Below are 15639 nucleotides of genomic sequence, written 5' to 3'. Positions count from 1 at the left end.
GGCCGCGGCGGCGCAAGATGGCGGCGCTGCATGAGGAGCCGGCGGAGGTGGCGGCGGCGCAGCCGGACCCCGAGGCGGGGACGCCGCCGCCGCCGCCCGCGGTGCCTACCGCCACCGCCGCTCCCGCCGCCGCTCCCGCCGCCGCCATGGCCGCCGCGGCGGAGGGAGAGGCCGCGGCGGGCGCTGGGGATGCGGCGCCCGCGAAGCCCGCGGGGCCGGGCCCGGCCGCCTCCCCGGCGGCGCTGGACCGGCAGACGCTCGTGGCCGTGCTGCAGTTCCTGCGGCGCAGCAACCTCCGCGAGTCCGAGGAGATCCTGCGCCGCGAAGCCCGCCTGCTCGGCGACGACCTGGGCTCCGCCGCGCTCAGCCCCGCCAGCGCCGGGCTCCTGGGGGGCTCCGGCAGCGACGCGGACTCCGGAGAGGCGCTGCTCGGCCGGGGCACCGGCGCTGCCGCCATCGCCATCGGAGGCAGCGTCGCCACTGTCGCGACTTCCAGCCCCGGGGTGGCCGCAGTTGCCGCCGTGCCGCCGGGGAAAGGTGGGGCCCGCGGCCGCTGCGGGGTCGGTGCCTCCTTCCGGCGGGACCCCTGGGAGAGGGGGCCAAGTGTGCCGCTCGCAGCCTCGGGGTTTCCCCGTGGTGCTGGAACACGAGGGTCGGTGTCAGGTCATGCCCCCGAGAGTCTACCCCGGACTTCTGGGAGGTCCCTGTGTACACGTGTCATTTCCCATGCAATCCGTGGAGAAGTCCGGATCTCCTGGAGCAAGGGACCAAGGATAGGGTGTCTGTCGTGTTTGAAGGGAGCACTGTCGAAGTGAGAGGTGCTTCCCCTTATCTTCGTGTCCCATTTCGACTAACAATAGCAGGAGACTCTCGATTTCCATTGTAGTTAGCAGGGATGAGAACGGAGGTCTGATGTACAGGCTGCATTTTGATGGAAGCATAAGGTGCTTGTGGATGAGGCATTCTGCATTTCTGGATCGAGTTGCTGGATACCTGAGATGTCCTTTGGATAATTAATTTCTGAGTATTGTTAATCAAGGGGTTCCGTGAGGCAGCTTTACAGAATAGTATAATGAAATTTCAGGAACTGATAGTCTGAGTTCCAGTCAATGTACAGCATAAAGTCAGCTTGTTCCTGCCACACCTAATACGATTGTTTTTATGTAGAAGACAAGACAATGAAAGTGTGTAACGACTGCTGTGTAGAACAGAGCTGTCGGAATGTTAAAAGTGTCCCTGTTCTGTGACAGTTGCGAGGTGCTCTTAGTGAATTGTTCACTTAATGAGCTTAAGTTGCTTTTTTACTGGATGCAAAATAACTATAGTGGGTATGTCTTACATTCTGCTCCTCTTTTGAGAGTTTCTAGCCCTAGTGGTAAAGATAACTTATTCTGGTGATGTTAGTGGCTTTTTCCTTTATATGTATAATACTGGCTTTATATGTATAATAATTAGGCACTGGGTTAGATACCTTACAGGCAGCTGTTGGCAGGAAAAGCCCAAAAAACTGCTGGAGGTCGTGGGAAAATCGGCTGCTGGACTGTAAAGTGCCACCACCCTTTCACCTCTGTGGTTTAGACTTGGTGCTGAACAGTCACAGGCGTGTTTTGCTTGTTGCCTCACCTGACCAGCGGGTTGTGGCCACTGGGGTTGTGGCCACTGTTTGCTCACCGGCTCTTCCAGGCTGACAAGCTCTTGTTGTTTGCTGATGGTTTTGCAGTCGGAGGTGCCGTGGTTGTGGAGGATCAGCCAGATGTGAGCGCAGTGCTGTCGGCCTACAACCAGCAAGGGGACCCGACGCTGTACGAGGAGTACTACAGCGGGTTGAAACACTTCATCGAGTGTTCCCTGGACTGTCATCGAGCAGAGTTGTCTCAGCTGTTTTATCCTCTCTTTGTGCACATGTACTTGGAATTGGTCTACAATCAACACGAGAGTGAGGCAAAGTCTTTTTTTGAAAGGTAATTCATTTTCGTTTGTGCATTTGTGTTATTTTGTGTTTGCTGTTTTGGTTAAACCTGTGAGCTACAGTAGCATAGGTTTGTATACATATACATATGTCCATATTATTTTTCTTATTTAAAGTTGAAGAGATTTGAAATCTGAAGTAATGATGCCATCATGGATTGCAGTAACTGTTCTTAAATTGTTTTCCAGTCTCCTGTAGTCTGCATGTGCAGACTACATGCTTTTGAACTGTCCATTGGAAAATTTTGAACCATGTTTATGGTGTGCTGATGGGCTCCTTGCTGCAGAAGTATCAATGAAGAGATGTTTCATCTTTAGGGAAAGATTGTGGGGTCGTTTTTTAGCACTTGAAAATTGCACTGAGATGCCAAAGTAATGTACACTCTAAGTATTTGCTAATATCATAGCATGTACATTGAAATTCTTCAAATGAGATTAAAGATGTTAATTTATGGCTAATCTATAATTGTCTGTGCTCTTGCTATGTTTTATTTGTTTATTAATTGAAAATAAAATTAAATTTAATTTGTTTTTTGGATTCAGACCAGTTATGAAATACTTCAATCCAAAAGGATAACTGTGTCTCCCTCCACATGATCAGCAAAAATGGTTCTGTAACAATAAATAGTTAAAATGCCCCTTGCCACAAGTATTTTATAACAAGTTGAGTAAAAATGGAAAATTCTAAATATGTGTTAGGTATTAGATAATGCAAGTGGAGAGTGAGAAACACGTAGACTGTGAAATGTATATATTCATATAATGAATCAGACATAAAGGCATCCAAGTAGTCCTGTGTAATAAAAAATGCCCTGTACTATATGGTACCACAAATTAGGGTTTAATTTCTAGAAATAAACATGTAAGCATAACTATTTACTTCAGGCAAGAACCCTTTGGGTGTATGACATCCTGAGAGGTTCCATTTGTGTATTCTCTTCATCTTGTTTTTTAACTGCTGAATGCTCTTACTATGCAGAGTAAATCACTGGTGTATCTTCCCCTGGATGAATTTAATTTCATCAGAAAAATAATCCCATATGTAGTCAGTAGCTTCCAAATGGTCCTTACATATATGTTTTATGTTCAAGCAATGTAAATAAGTGTGCCCTTAGAAGATAATGTTTTCCTAATAAACCTTTGTTAAATTGTTTCAATAGGTTTCATGGGGATCAGGAGTGCTATTACCAGGATGACCTGCGTGTACTGTCCAGCTTAACCAAAAAAGAGCATATGAAAGGTAATGAGACCATGCTGGATTTCCGAACAAGCAAGTTTGTGCTGCGTATTTCCCGTGACTCTTACCAGCTCTTGAAGAGGCATCTTCAGGAAAAGCAGAACAATCAGATCTGGAACATTGTTCAGGAGCATCTTTACATTGATATCTTTGATGGAATGCCTCGCAGCAAACAACAGATAGATGCTATGGTTGGAAGCTTGGCTGGGGAGGCAAAACGAGAGGCTAATAAAGCAAAGGTAGGAGGCAAAGATTTTTGCACTTCTATAATTAAACAAATTTCCCTAGTTTTTTAGGGAGATCCCATAGTGTAGACTGACAATTGTAGCTTGAGATCTTAAAAGACAGCATGAACTGAACAAAGGAAGTGAACTGTACAAATAGTTGTTGACAGGAATAGAGAGATCAAGGTATGTCACTCTTTGGTGGAAGAAACTGCTGAACCTTTTGAGAGACAACCTTGTGTCCAGCCCACTGAAATAAACCAATTCATTAATTACTCTGGAGTTTTAAAATGGACACTTGACTACTTGGCTTCCTCTTTTGTACAACAGATGTAATTTTTACTTGCCACCAGTTGTTACTGCAAGGGCTGTTTGTGTAATACCACAGTACTATACAAATAAATTAGGTAAGGTCTAGGGATTCCACCTTAAGGAAGGGCTAAGAGATGGTGGAAGAACTTATAGTTGTCCAGATCAGTTGCTAAGTAAACCAGAAAAACATGTACTACATTTGTTATGGGCTGAGCAGTAACATATGTGGTAATATTAAACAGAAGTTTTAAAGGGGCAGCTCTATTGCTTGGACTTTTACACTGAAAAGTTGCCATTAAAAAATTAGGTTTTGGTAAGAACAGCAATTACTGTTTTGTCTTGTGTGTTTTCTTGGCTTGTAGGTTTTCTTTGGCTTATTGAAAGAACCAGAGTTTGATGTGCCTTTGGATGATGAAGATGAAGAAGGAGAAAATGAAGAAGGAAAGCCAAAGAAGAAAAAACCTAAAAAAGATAATGTAGGGTCAAAAAGTAAAAAGCAGGACCCTAATGCTCCTCCCCAAAACAGGTACCAAGGAAACGATGCATAGGGAAGCCTTTAAAATCCAGGCTTGTTGTGCCAAGTCTGTGTCACTGTTCACATGGCATTTTTAGCAGTTGGCTATTTCAGCTGTACACAGCTTTAGCCATAAGACTTCTAAGGGAGGTAATGGAAACCTTAGCATATAACCCTTGTCATTGCCCTTCAAGTCAATCTCATTTCCCTTGATAAAGTTTTACTTAGTTACCCACTAGTCTTTTCAGGTCATAATCAATTTATTAATTGTCTTGTTCCTCTGCCTGTCTGAAATTCCTGAAGCTACTGGCTTGCTCTCTCATCAGTTAGTCTTCTACATAATCTTTCATTTTTCTAATTCTTGTTTCTTATTTGAATATTGAGGTATAGGGTTGCATGTGAAGGTTTCACAGTATTTGTTTGGATTAATAATAAGGAAGGTGCTTTTATTTTGTAAAAACATGTGCTTCTTGTGTAGAATTCCTCTGCCTGAACTGAAAGACTCTGACAAGCTGGATAAAGTAATGAATATGAAGGAAGCTGCAAGGCGTGTGCGTCTTGGCCCAGAGTGCCTGCCCTCCATCTGTTTCTACACATTCCTTAACGCTTACCAGGTTGGTGAAAGAAGAGTTTGGATAATATGGAAAAGGGAATCAAAATTATGAACATTACTCTTAAAAAAGAAAGAAGACACAACGGTGTCGGCAAGGGTTATTGGAGTATTTGGAATAGGCATTGCAAAGTTTATGTTCCAAAATATTCAAAATTCTCTTTAAAGACTCCTTAAACTATAAAATTTCCATGGTCCTTGGTTTTGCTTGGATTTTGCCATAATTCCTTCTTTCACTTTTCCTGTGGGGCCTTAAGTGTATCCTACAGAATGCAGTAGGTGTTTGGCACCAGAATACTGGAAGGCAGTTACTATTTGTTGCTGTTGACTGTGCTTCATACATAAAGCTTTATTTTTAATAGGGCAAGAATTCACATGTGTTTATGTTTATCCTAGAATAATTCCATCTATTTTTGTAAATAAGTTGAATTATCTTTTTATTAGTTCTTAGGATTTTGTGGTACTTGAAATGCATCATGACAGGTGCAACCAATATAAATGGATATTTTGTGTCTAGGGTCTGACTGCAGTGGATATTACAGATGACTCCAGCATGATTGTAGGAGGCTTTGCTGACTCTACTGTCAGAGTGTGGTCTGTGACTCCAAAAAAGCTACGTAGTGTGAAAACAGCAGCAGGTAATTAAGACAGTAACACTTAATATGAGCATGCATGCCTTGTGACAGCTGTGTTCTGCCTGAACAGGGAAAGATATCTGTGACAGGGGAGTTGTCTTCAGTGGTTAGATGCTTCACTTCATAGAAAAAAATGTGCACAGATGTATGATTACATCTTATGTACTACCATTAGAAACATTCTAAAGGAATGAGAAATCTGGTCATGTACCCCTGCTGTGAGGTGGTCAGTGCACAGAGCTTGGAACTAGCCATAGCTAGTATGGAACTGGCCCTAACTAGTGTGGAACTAGCCATCTTGCTTCTTAACTGGATGGTAACCACTGGGTGTATTGGACAGTTAGATTTAGGTGATCTAGGCGAGAGACTAGAGGTATCCTGGAGGAAATGATAGGAGGGAACTGAGAAGGATTGAGGAAAAGGTCCTGTAGCTCAACACCTACACAAATTCATGGAAACTAGGCTTCTTTAATTCTGCTGTTTGTGTTATAATGTATTGTGGTGGAAACTGGATACCATGCAAACATTTCTTAATCTTGATATTTAACTGAGATGATGTCATGATGACATTTATTTTTGAACTTCTGACAGTTATTCTGATACATGAACTTTGAAATCTTGCAGACCTCAGTCTTATTGACAAAGAATCGGATGATGTCTTGGAGAGGATCATGGATGAGAAAACAGCAAGTGAGTTGAAGATTTTATATGGTCACAGTGGACCTGTCTATGGCACCAGCTTCAGTCCTGATAGGTAAAAGCCAACTAGTTTGCTTGTCTTCAGTTTTAATTGCATGCTAATGAATGAAAACCTACTCTTAATGAAGCTTATTCCAGGTTAAAGCAATTCTTGTTCATGTAGCTTGTAAGAAACTATGCAAGTGCTCATAATGCTCAGGGTGTTGAGCACTGTCAACTATTACTGAAATCAATGGAAGCTGAGAATACCAGCACTGTTTTGGAGGTTCATAGATAGCAAAATAGACCATCTATTTTGCAAACTGTAGTTTAAGCTGGGTTTTAACTAACTGAGATAGAGGAAAAATACTGCAGCACTGATTTAACTTATAGTATTGCAAAATATAAAACCAGAATCTGTAGCACATCATTACACTTCAAATTTCTCATATTCTATTGAGACATTTTCAAAATGTATCAGCGTCTTTAAAATAAGAGATTTAAACCCATTACATAGTTATGGGAGTCTGGACAGTAGAAAAAAGGTTTAAATGTCTCAATTTTTGCTTTTGCTTGTGTCTAGTTGGGAAACAACCATCACAGAAACACAACTGATAAGTGAACTTTGAGTGGAACATTATAGACTATGTGTTCATAGTCTATAATTATTAATTGAGAATGTGAACACGATATGATTTCTATTTCAAGAAATCCTGAAATTTTGTTCAGAGTTACAGTAAAAGATTTTTTAAAAGTAACATAGCATAGCAGTTTACTAGTAATGTTTTCATATAACTGGAATTCCTGAGTAAAGACCAACTCTGTGGTGTGTGTGGGGTTTTCTCTCTCCCCTCAGTACAGAATTAATCATCAGTGTCCAATCTTCTCTTTTGCATAAGGGCCTAGGACTGGATTTTGCTTGAATTGGTTATTGTTGCTTACCCCACCAAAATGCTGATTTATGTATGACATGCTAAACAGGTGCTGCTCAGGGGACAGTTTTATCATGGACATTTTGCAGTGTTTATGCAATGGTTACACAGCCCCAGTGTGAGCTGGATATGTAATACACTGTACTTTCCTCCTGTGACAGGAACTATCTGTTGTCCTGTTCTGAGGATGGCACTGTCAGATTGTGGAGTCTCCAAACATTTACATGTTTGGTGGGATATAAAGGACACAACTATCCAGTATGGGATACACAGTTCTCTCCTTATGGTTATTACTTTGTGTCAGGGGGACATGACAGAGTGGCTCGGTAAGAAACTGGATGTGTTTTTTATTTGTCTGGGTCAGTTTGTGGTGGATTAACCCTGAAAGTGATTTGCTGAGATATACTCTAGTCTACCCTATTACTGAAAATTAATTTTATTTCATGTCAGTTAAAATACCGAAGAAATATTTTAATGTAGTTTTACTATTTTTTTCAACACACATCATATTATCTGATGACTAAAGAGATGATGTCCTCTAATGTGACTCCTCTGATTAGAAGTATTCTCTTCCAGTTGTTTACCAGCTTGACAGAATATTCTTTATTTCTCACTTCTGAGGTATATTTTTCAAAAAAAAAATCTCCTGCTAATTTAATAAAATGACCTGTATGAAATCACTACATAAATACTTTTATTTCTCACTGAGCTACAGGTCATAGAATCACGGAATAGTTCGGGTTGGAAGGGACCTTTAAAGTCATCTAGTCCAACTCCCCTGCAACGAGCAGGGACATGTTCAACAAGATCAGGTTGCTCAGAGCCCCGTCCAACCTGACCTTGAATGTTCCAGGGATGGGGAATCCACCACGTCTCTATGCAACCTGTGCCAGTGTTTCACCACCCTCATTATAAAAATGTCTTCTTTTATCTGGTCTAAAGTTACCCTCCTTTAGTTTAAAACTGTTATCCCTTGTCCTGTTGCAACAGGCCCTGATAAAAAGTCTGTCCTCACATTTCTTACAAGTACTGAAGGGCCACAATAGGGTCTCCCCAGAGGCAACTCTTCTCCAGGCTGAACAGGCCCAGCTCTCTCAGCCTTTCCTCATAGGAGAGGTTCTTCAGTCCTCTGAGCATGTTTGTGGCTTCTTCTGGAGCTGCACCCACAGGGACAGGTACTGAACTTCTTTAGGGTTCTTTTTATTAATAAAGCTTTTCTTTTCAGTCTGTGGGCAACAGATCACTATCAGCCACTACGGATATTTGCTGGCCATCTTGCTGATGTCACGTGTACCCGATTTCATCCGAATTCCAACTATATTGCCACAGGCTCAGCAGACAGGACTATACGGCTCTGGGATGTTTTGAATGGGAATTGTGTGAGAATATTCACTGGACACAAGGTAAAGCCATATCATTCAGTGTAAAAGAGATTTTATTTCTGTGACGAGATTCTAAACAATACTGTTTCAAACAAACACAGCGTGACTGACTGAATGTGAGTAGACTTAATTAACTTGTTTGGTTGCCCCTCAATGTCTATTTTAGGGACCAATTCATTCATTGGCATTTTCCCCTAATGGAAGATTCCTGGCTACTGGAGCAACAGATGGAAGAGTTCTGCTGTGGGATATCGGACATGGCTTGATGGTTGGCGAATTGAAAGGGCACACTGACACTATCTACGCGCTCAGATTCAGTAGAGATGGGGAGATTTTAGCATCAGGTAAAATCACCAGAAACAGTGAAGTTTCCATCGTGTTCCATAAGTCTGAACAGGAATGATATAATTGGTTCCTTAAATTGAGAAAGACAAAGAAGAATCACTTGCTTAGCAAAAGCAGCAACTTAAAACTGCTGGTACAAAGGCGAGTACTTCACTGAAGTGTGACCCCTCACCCTTCCAGGAATTGAAGGGAAGGTGTTATGCACTTAGATGATAGTGAAGGTTGTGAATCTGTACAGTGTTGGGGGTGGAATCTGTAGCAATAACCCTAGGGCAGACAAAAAGTGGCTGGACTAGAGAGGTGCAGGATACTGGAATGGGATGGGACTGGGAATGCAGAAGGACTAAAGAAAGAGGAAGGGATAGAAAGGAATATGAGTTATGCACACCCTTACTATTTCTTCATGGTAGATTTTTGATGTAGATATGGGCATATAATATTAATGAACAGGCCTGTGAGCAGCAGAACTTGTGAAGCTTGCTTGTGTTTCCTTCCTGTCCACATGGGTTCTCTGGTGTCTAATATATTAGAACTCCTTTGCCAGTTTTCCCTTCATGGAGGCACAAAGTTTTGTCTATGTTCAGTGAACTGTTTTTTTAAAATGTGTAGTTCTTTCATGAATTTGAAACTTAGTCTGTTTTGTCAACTGCTTGAAATTAGCCAATAAGTTGAAGAAATGATGGACAGACACTAATTACATGAGGGTAATTTCCTCATGAAACCAGGCTAGGAATATTCTAGATTTGTTTAGTAATATGTTCCTAAATACAGTGCAGTGAGATTCCTCTGGGAGCTACTGCCGCAGGAGTGAAAGCTAACAGATAGGGTACAGGTTTGATCCAGCCTGCTTAGTGGTTATTCCAATTTATCTGCCTGTGCTCCAGTGAAAGCACAGGCCACTGAGCTTGCAAAATTCCACTGTATTCCCTATACCATACAAAGAAACTCTTATTATGTGACTTAAAATCATAAACTTTACCTGCAGTTGGCATTGGATCATTGGATCACATCACCTACCACTGAAAAGGAGGACCAGCCCACAGGATGGTCCTGCTTTTTCAGTAGTAGGTGATTTGATCCAAACCCAGGTGTTTTGAGAGCAGTTCTTTTTGCTTTGTCTACAGGACACCAGCTTAGACTACAGCAAAGCTGAAATCCTGGTAACTTTTATGTGTGTATGCAGTATGTTAGATGCTTGCTATAGTCTCTTGCTTTCAGAGCTTTTAGTTCTGTTAACATGCTCCCCAGCAACATTTTTTATATACCATTTTATTAATAAAATACCTATAAACTGTTGTGTGTTTTTTTTTTCTTTTTAGGTTCAATGGATAACACAGTTCGTCTGTGGGATGCTGTGAAGGCATTTGAAGATTTAGAAACTGATGACTTTACTACAGCCACTGGACACATAAACTTGCCTGAAAACTCACAGGACTTGTTACTGGGTACATACATGACCAAATCAACCCCAGTTGTTCATCTCCATTTCACGCGCAGGAACCTGCTGTTGGCTGCGGGAGCCTACAGTTCACAGTAAATTGGGAAGCTGGGATGGACTGTGCCAAGGCATTGCAGAACTGACCTCAGGATGTGAGACAAGGAGAAATGTCTTGTACAGAAGGATCCCCACGAGTCTGCTGCAGGGAAAATGGAACTGTGTAAATTAATGCAGGCAGCGTTTCTCAGTTCTGCTGTTTCATATTTATCTGCAGTTTGAAACTGCTGGAGATTGACAAGACATCATGGCTGTAAAAGAAGGAACTGTTCGTGGTGCTTTTGATACATGTATATGTATATTTGAAATGAGCTGTCTCCTCTGAGATGGTACTGAGCTCTGCTGAAACTTGTGAAAAGTTAACAGCCTTGATGTTTTTTTTAAAGCACTTAATTTATGGTTAGTAAATGTTTCATCAGTCTCAAACACAAGCAAAAACTGTCCAGTTTCAGGAAAGAAGACTGTAATTTGATTCACTATATCCTGTGCTGGGCAGCAGGTTTGGTGAGAGGATCACAGCAACAACCAGGGCGGAGCCGCCCTGACACTCCAATGCTTGTGGTCGTGGAACAGCCGTGAAGCTCTGGGCACAGGTTTTATCAGCCAAGTGCTAAGTCCTGAAAAGATTTCAAACTCTTGTGCTCTTTTGAGGTGTCAGAAACACAGATCTTGTTACTCTGTTTTTCACAGGTAGCCAGTACTGTCAGTGTGACAAGCAACCAATGTGAACTTTATTTACTTTCATACTTTATTGAGTGAGAAAATAAAAAGGGGGACTGATGCACAACTGAAATACTCACTATTAAAAAAGTGGACTTAAACCCTTTACTTTGTAGTAGATCTAAAAGAACTTTAAAACCCTGTGTCTTTGCTACATAAGGTTTAACATAAAAAAATGTAAGAAAGCTAAGAAATTGAAACAATATAGCAGAGTGAAAGGATAAGTGTATGATCAGTTTGCTTTTGAAAGGCCAGCTTGTCTGCTTAAGTGACAGTTTCCACCCACAAAAGCATTGTACCACAGTGAGTCCTCCTGAGCAACCAGTAAAGCTCAGTGGTTTATTTCTAAAGAACAGTGAAACATGCAGAACATTGAGAAGCAGTGTCTGATTTTGAACAGAAACTGCCACCACTAAAGGTCAGGCCCAGTGTGGTGTGGGTTTGTTCTCATTTTCAATCTCTTACAAGATGTATGCAGGGAAATCTGTTGTGTGTTCCTCATCACTTCCCAGGAAGGGCTTGAACACTTAAACACTCTGCTGGCTCTCTAGTGAAAATAAAAACGTGTCATTTCTAAGGCCGAGTAAATGGAAAACTACCTCCCCTCTCATCTCTTCTCTGGCTCTAACTCTTGGAGTAAAGGTATTCTGCAGGCATTATACATCAAAATAAAGTGTGGAAAAGTCACTAGAAAGCTTACTTAGAAATTTTCTTTAAAGAAAAAAGGTTAAAATTAAATTATTATGATTTTACTTGTCTAATGGTACCTCAACAAAATTTCCTAGCTCTCAGTATAACCAGTTGGATTTAAGTACAATTTTTTGACAGCTTAAAGAAAACACTGCCACATTCTGCCTTTGTATTTTGTACAGTTTTATACTTTTGATATTACAATAAATACTAAAACCACATAGCTTGTGCCTATATGTTACACGAAGATACTTTCTTCCCTCGATGGCTGTGATGGAAGCAAGAGCAGTGCTTGAAACTGTGAGCACTCTGCTAAGAGAAACAAAGTAACCAGAACTGGTTACATTGATGAGTACCCATGTCACGTAAATATTGTTGTAAAGGTGGGTGACAGGTTCTAGCTACTTTATTATGCTGTTACAACCACCATGATTCAGCCAGAACATGGAATACAGCTGAAGCCATCTGTGCAGCAAACACGCTCATAGGAAAGGAAAACTGGGTTTGTTCAACAGGGCCAGCACGTACAAATGGCTTTAAGAAAAAAAAAAAAGCCCTTGAACATTTCCTAGGTTACTGCTGGGAGCTCAGAACACCTTAAGTTTGCTGTTGTTGAAACACATCCTAAACAGTAGTGATAGGGATCAGCTGCTCCATCTCCACTACAAATAATTATTTTTGATAAGAAAACAAAGAGAAGTGCCACACATAAGCTTTTATGCACCATTTCATATTTCCAATAAAACAAGTAATTATTTATATTTTATTAGCAGAACAGGCCATCAGCTTGCGTTACAGTGACATAGATTGGAGGTTCAGACATGCCAGCAACCTGCCAAGAGAACAGAGATCAAACATAGCAAGTCTTGCACGGCGGTAACTGAGAATCCCCTTGCCCCAGGCCCAAACATTTTTAGTTACGAGCAAACAGATTTCAGCACACTCAGGAAGAAGTGACTGATGTCCCCTTAACACACAACAACAGTGCTCAAGCTTATTGTGTTATATCCCTTTTTGCAGGCTATGACGACAGCCCATAGCTTGCATTTTGTCATGAAAATGCCATTTCAGTGGAAATCCTGTATTTGAAAGTGACTCAAAAATTTTGTTAACACTGTGTTGTTGCTATACAAGTCCAGTCACTTCTGCATGAGCTTTGAATAAGGAGGGGTGCAACATACACAGTTCCATCATACAGTGCTCCTTTACTTGGTTCAAAGAAAGGTTTTAACACAATGCATTAATCTCTATTTGGAATTCTAATACAACCAAGAAGTAAGTCCTCAAGTACTACTTTATTATTTCAATAATCTATAAAGCAAGTTATCCCTATCTGACAGCAAAAGCACAGACCAGAAGCACCTAATAGTCATAGGCAGACCTCAATGCAAGATCCTTCCAGTCCTCCTTCCTTGCTTACTCTTCCTCCCTGCATCCTGCCCCAGTCCCATCTACCATGTCAGAAGAAAAAGATACATACTGGTATGCCATACTTTCTACACTCCCTTTAATAGCTCACTTCATCCAGAATGCCCCCAAATAAGTCGATGCTATAGTTTATCTGAGGTTTAAAATTATAAATACAAAGTTCACATGCCTGTGTTTATCTCTCTCTCACTGCCTTGTCTTATTGGCAACCTGCCCTTCATCACTCCTTCCTGAGCTGGCACTGAAGCATTTTGGTCCTGGAACAACATCAGCCACTTACCATTTACTTATCTGCCACAGCAGGAGTTTGCTTCTTAGGCCTAAACTTGAAATACAGGGCGATGAGTGCAACAGCTGTGTACGTTGCTATTACATACTGGAAAACAAAGTTAAATTTAGTTTCAGTCTAAATCCCAGAAAACACCATTATACTAGACTACAAAACTTAATGTACATATACATACATTCCTTCTGCCTATGATGGTATAGGAATTAAAGTACTTCTGAAATCCAGTGAACTGGTGTTGAGATCCTGAGTCATGGCCAGCCATGGCTGCTTGTCCTAACAAGCAATACAAGACAGTCAATTAATTTAAAGTCAGTTGGACAGGATAGGAAAATCAAATCTGTCTCTACACTGAGCTTCCCCATTCCATTGTCAGCTACTAAACCTGCTTTCGGGACACTCAACAAGCAGGGGACACACATAAAGGAGCAGGCACATCCAGAGCACTGTATTTTGAGGTACAAAACAGCTGACACGAGCAGATAAGCAAACGAGGGATTCTGAAGGGAAGAACATTTATAATTTTCAGAGTTCATTCAATCAAGTTTAAACATAAAAAAAAAGCCAGGATGATGATTATAAAAGGGAAAATTCCTCAAAGCACTTATAAAGAAGAGACTTGCCAGTCCCGCCTACCAACCATTGAACTCAGACAAATTTCTACCAACTGTTCTGGAATCTGCAACACTCAACTGAGATCAATTCTTCACTAGTTCAGCTAAGAAACAGCTTCAATTACATACTCAAAAACTTGATGACAAGATGCAGGATAGACCACTACTCTGTTTTGGCAGAGTAATGCCAAATGGCAGAGTAATGCCATTTTGCAACTTTTACACCAAAGTAGAGCGCAAGGATTGTTAACAAGAACTGCTCTGCTCTCAGTTGCGCACTTCTATTGCATCTTACTTGCCCATCCCAGCATAAAAATACTTTTTTCCCCCAGTTACTTTTCAGATCAGAAAATTACTTAAGCCAGTTACAGAGCCTTAGAAGTGCTTTCACACCAGAACTACTAAGAGGAGGGCAGACTTTTGTATTTTATCCGTGTCTGGACTAAAGTTTCAGATCTGCTCTAAGAAGTTCAGAAACACAAAAGCCTGGTGCGGCTGCAGCAGCAGCAAATTGCAGGTTCACTGGCACGTTCAGGTTGGCACCTCTGCAGATTGCACAGTCTACAGCAGGTCACCCAGGAACACATACAGTCAGGCTTTTAGCATCTTCAGAGATGGAGACTCCATAACTGTTCAGGGAAACCCGTTCCAGTGTTTGCTAGGTGGGGTTTTTTAATGTTTAGAGATATGTTTTTCTTAAGAGAATTTTACGTATAGGACAAACATTTGTTGTTTATTTTCTGACTCAGCCCAAGAGCATCACACCCCCCCCACTTACCCGCCAAACCCGGCAGATGCCGCAGTCACCAGTGTTCCCGAGGAAGACACAAGAAACTACACAGCCAATCCTGTGCTCACTAAAACAGCCCTTATGTATTATCTGTCTCTTATCTAACATAATCCAGTAGTGTTACTTCTGGCGTATAACCAGGTAAAGGTAACTCGACTGACTATGCCATAGCTAAAAACCGTAATAAAACAGCCCCCTAAACGTTTGCCGCACACGACCTGGAAAGACTTTGGAGAGCCAAGGTCATCTTTTCTCGTGCCTGACCGATGTAAAAGCCTGGAAAGGCGCCGCTGCGCCCTTTCGAGGGCGAGAAAGCACCACACGGGCCCTATTTCCCGGAGGAGCCGGGTGCCCTTGCCCTGCTGCCCTGACCCCTGACAACGCCGGCTGCCCTGACACCCGCGACCCCACATTTGCCTCGGGCCGGGAAGCAACGCGGCGGCGCCGCGGATACGGAGGGAGGGACGGAGCCGCCGAAGGTCGCGGGTGCCCCAGAGAACAGCCTCGGCCCGGCGCTGCGAAGAGCCGTCCTCCCGCCCCGCGGTACCGGACCGACCCCAGCCCCGGGGCGCCCCCCACCCCACAGTACCTCGGCCGCTGCCGCCGCCGTGCCCGCCTCGTCCTGCCCTTCGCCTGCGCCCTCCCACAAGATGGCGGCCGCGGAGCGGCGCGCGCAGCCGCCCCACCCCGCGCCGATTGGCTGCAGCTCGTGCGGGGAGCGGGTCGTCCCCGCCCCCTTTTTCCAGTGGGGCAGTGACGTCACTTCCGCCCGACCTTTG

The 15639-nt window shown here is 42.6% G+C and overlaps 2 protein-coding genes across 2 annotated transcripts; one reads left to right on the top strand and one right to left on the bottom strand.

Annotated features, from left to right (window-relative positions):
• Positions 1–12: 12 nt before the first annotated feature.
• On the top strand, positions 13–11963 carry TAF5 (TATA-box binding protein associated factor 5). Its single transcript, XM_017804053.1, has 11 exons — positions 13–537; positions 1721–1961; positions 3129–3444; positions 4104–4267; positions 4734–4869; positions 5383–5503; positions 6125–6254; positions 7272–7436; positions 8336–8513; positions 8659–8836; positions 10157–11963. Exons 1-11 carry the CDS (start codon positions 18–20, stop codon positions 10372–10374), a joined length of 2367 nt encoding a protein of 788 aa, XP_017659542.1. The 5' UTR covers positions 13–17; the 3' UTR covers positions 10375–11963.
• A 498-nt stretch (positions 11964–12461) lies between these two features.
• USMG5 (up-regulated during skeletal muscle growth 5 homolog (mouse)) lies at positions 12462–15577 on the bottom strand. Its single transcript, XM_017804054.1, has 4 exons — positions 15450–15577; positions 13635–13732; positions 13451–13546; positions 12462–12574 (listed from the first exon to the last, which is right to left on the bottom strand). The coding sequence occupies exons 2-3, from the start codon at positions 13719–13721 to the stop codon at positions 13454–13456; spliced, it is 180 nt and encodes a 59-aa protein (XP_017659543.1). The 5' UTR covers positions 13722–13732; positions 15450–15577; the 3' UTR covers positions 12462–12574; positions 13451–13453.
• Positions 15578–15639: the final 62 nt, after the last annotated feature.

The sequence above is a fragment of the Lepidothrix coronata genome, unplaced genomic scaffold (genome assembly GCF_001604755.1).
Source record: "Lepidothrix coronata isolate B3197 unplaced genomic scaffold, Lepidothrix_coronata-1.0 Scaffold8, whole genome shotgun sequence".
NCBI classification, from domain to species: Eukaryota; Metazoa; Chordata; class Aves; order Passeriformes; family Pipridae; genus Lepidothrix; species Lepidothrix coronata.
Note: the sequence above shows the minus strand (reverse complement) of the source record. Positions and strands in the feature narration are given on the sequence as shown.

What these genes read in the sequence shown, in the direction of transcription:
- TAF5 (XM_017804053.1), top strand. Translation starts at nt 18, where the DNA reads ATGGCGGCGCTGCATGAGGAGCCGGCGGAGGTGGCGGCGGCGCAGCCG. An exon ending in GCAAAGTCTTTTTTTGAAAG is followed by an intron (nt 1,962 to 3,128) that starts GTAATTCATTTT and finishes TTGTTTCAATAG; the next exon opens with GTTTCATGGGGATCAGGAGT. An exon ending in CATTCCTTAACGCTTACCAG is followed by an intron (nt 4,870 to 5,382) that starts GTTGGTGAAAGA and finishes TTTTGTGTCTAG; the next exon opens with GGTCTGACTGCAGTGGATAT.
- USMG5 (XM_017804054.1), bottom strand. Translation starts at nt 13,721, where the DNA reads ATGGCTGGCCATGACTCAGGATCTCAACACCAGTTCACTGGATTTCAG. An exon ending in CCATCATAGGCAGAAGGAAT is followed by an intron (nt 13,547 to 13,634) that starts GTATGTATATGT and finishes TTTGTTTTCCAG; the next exon opens with TATGTAATAGCAACGTACAC.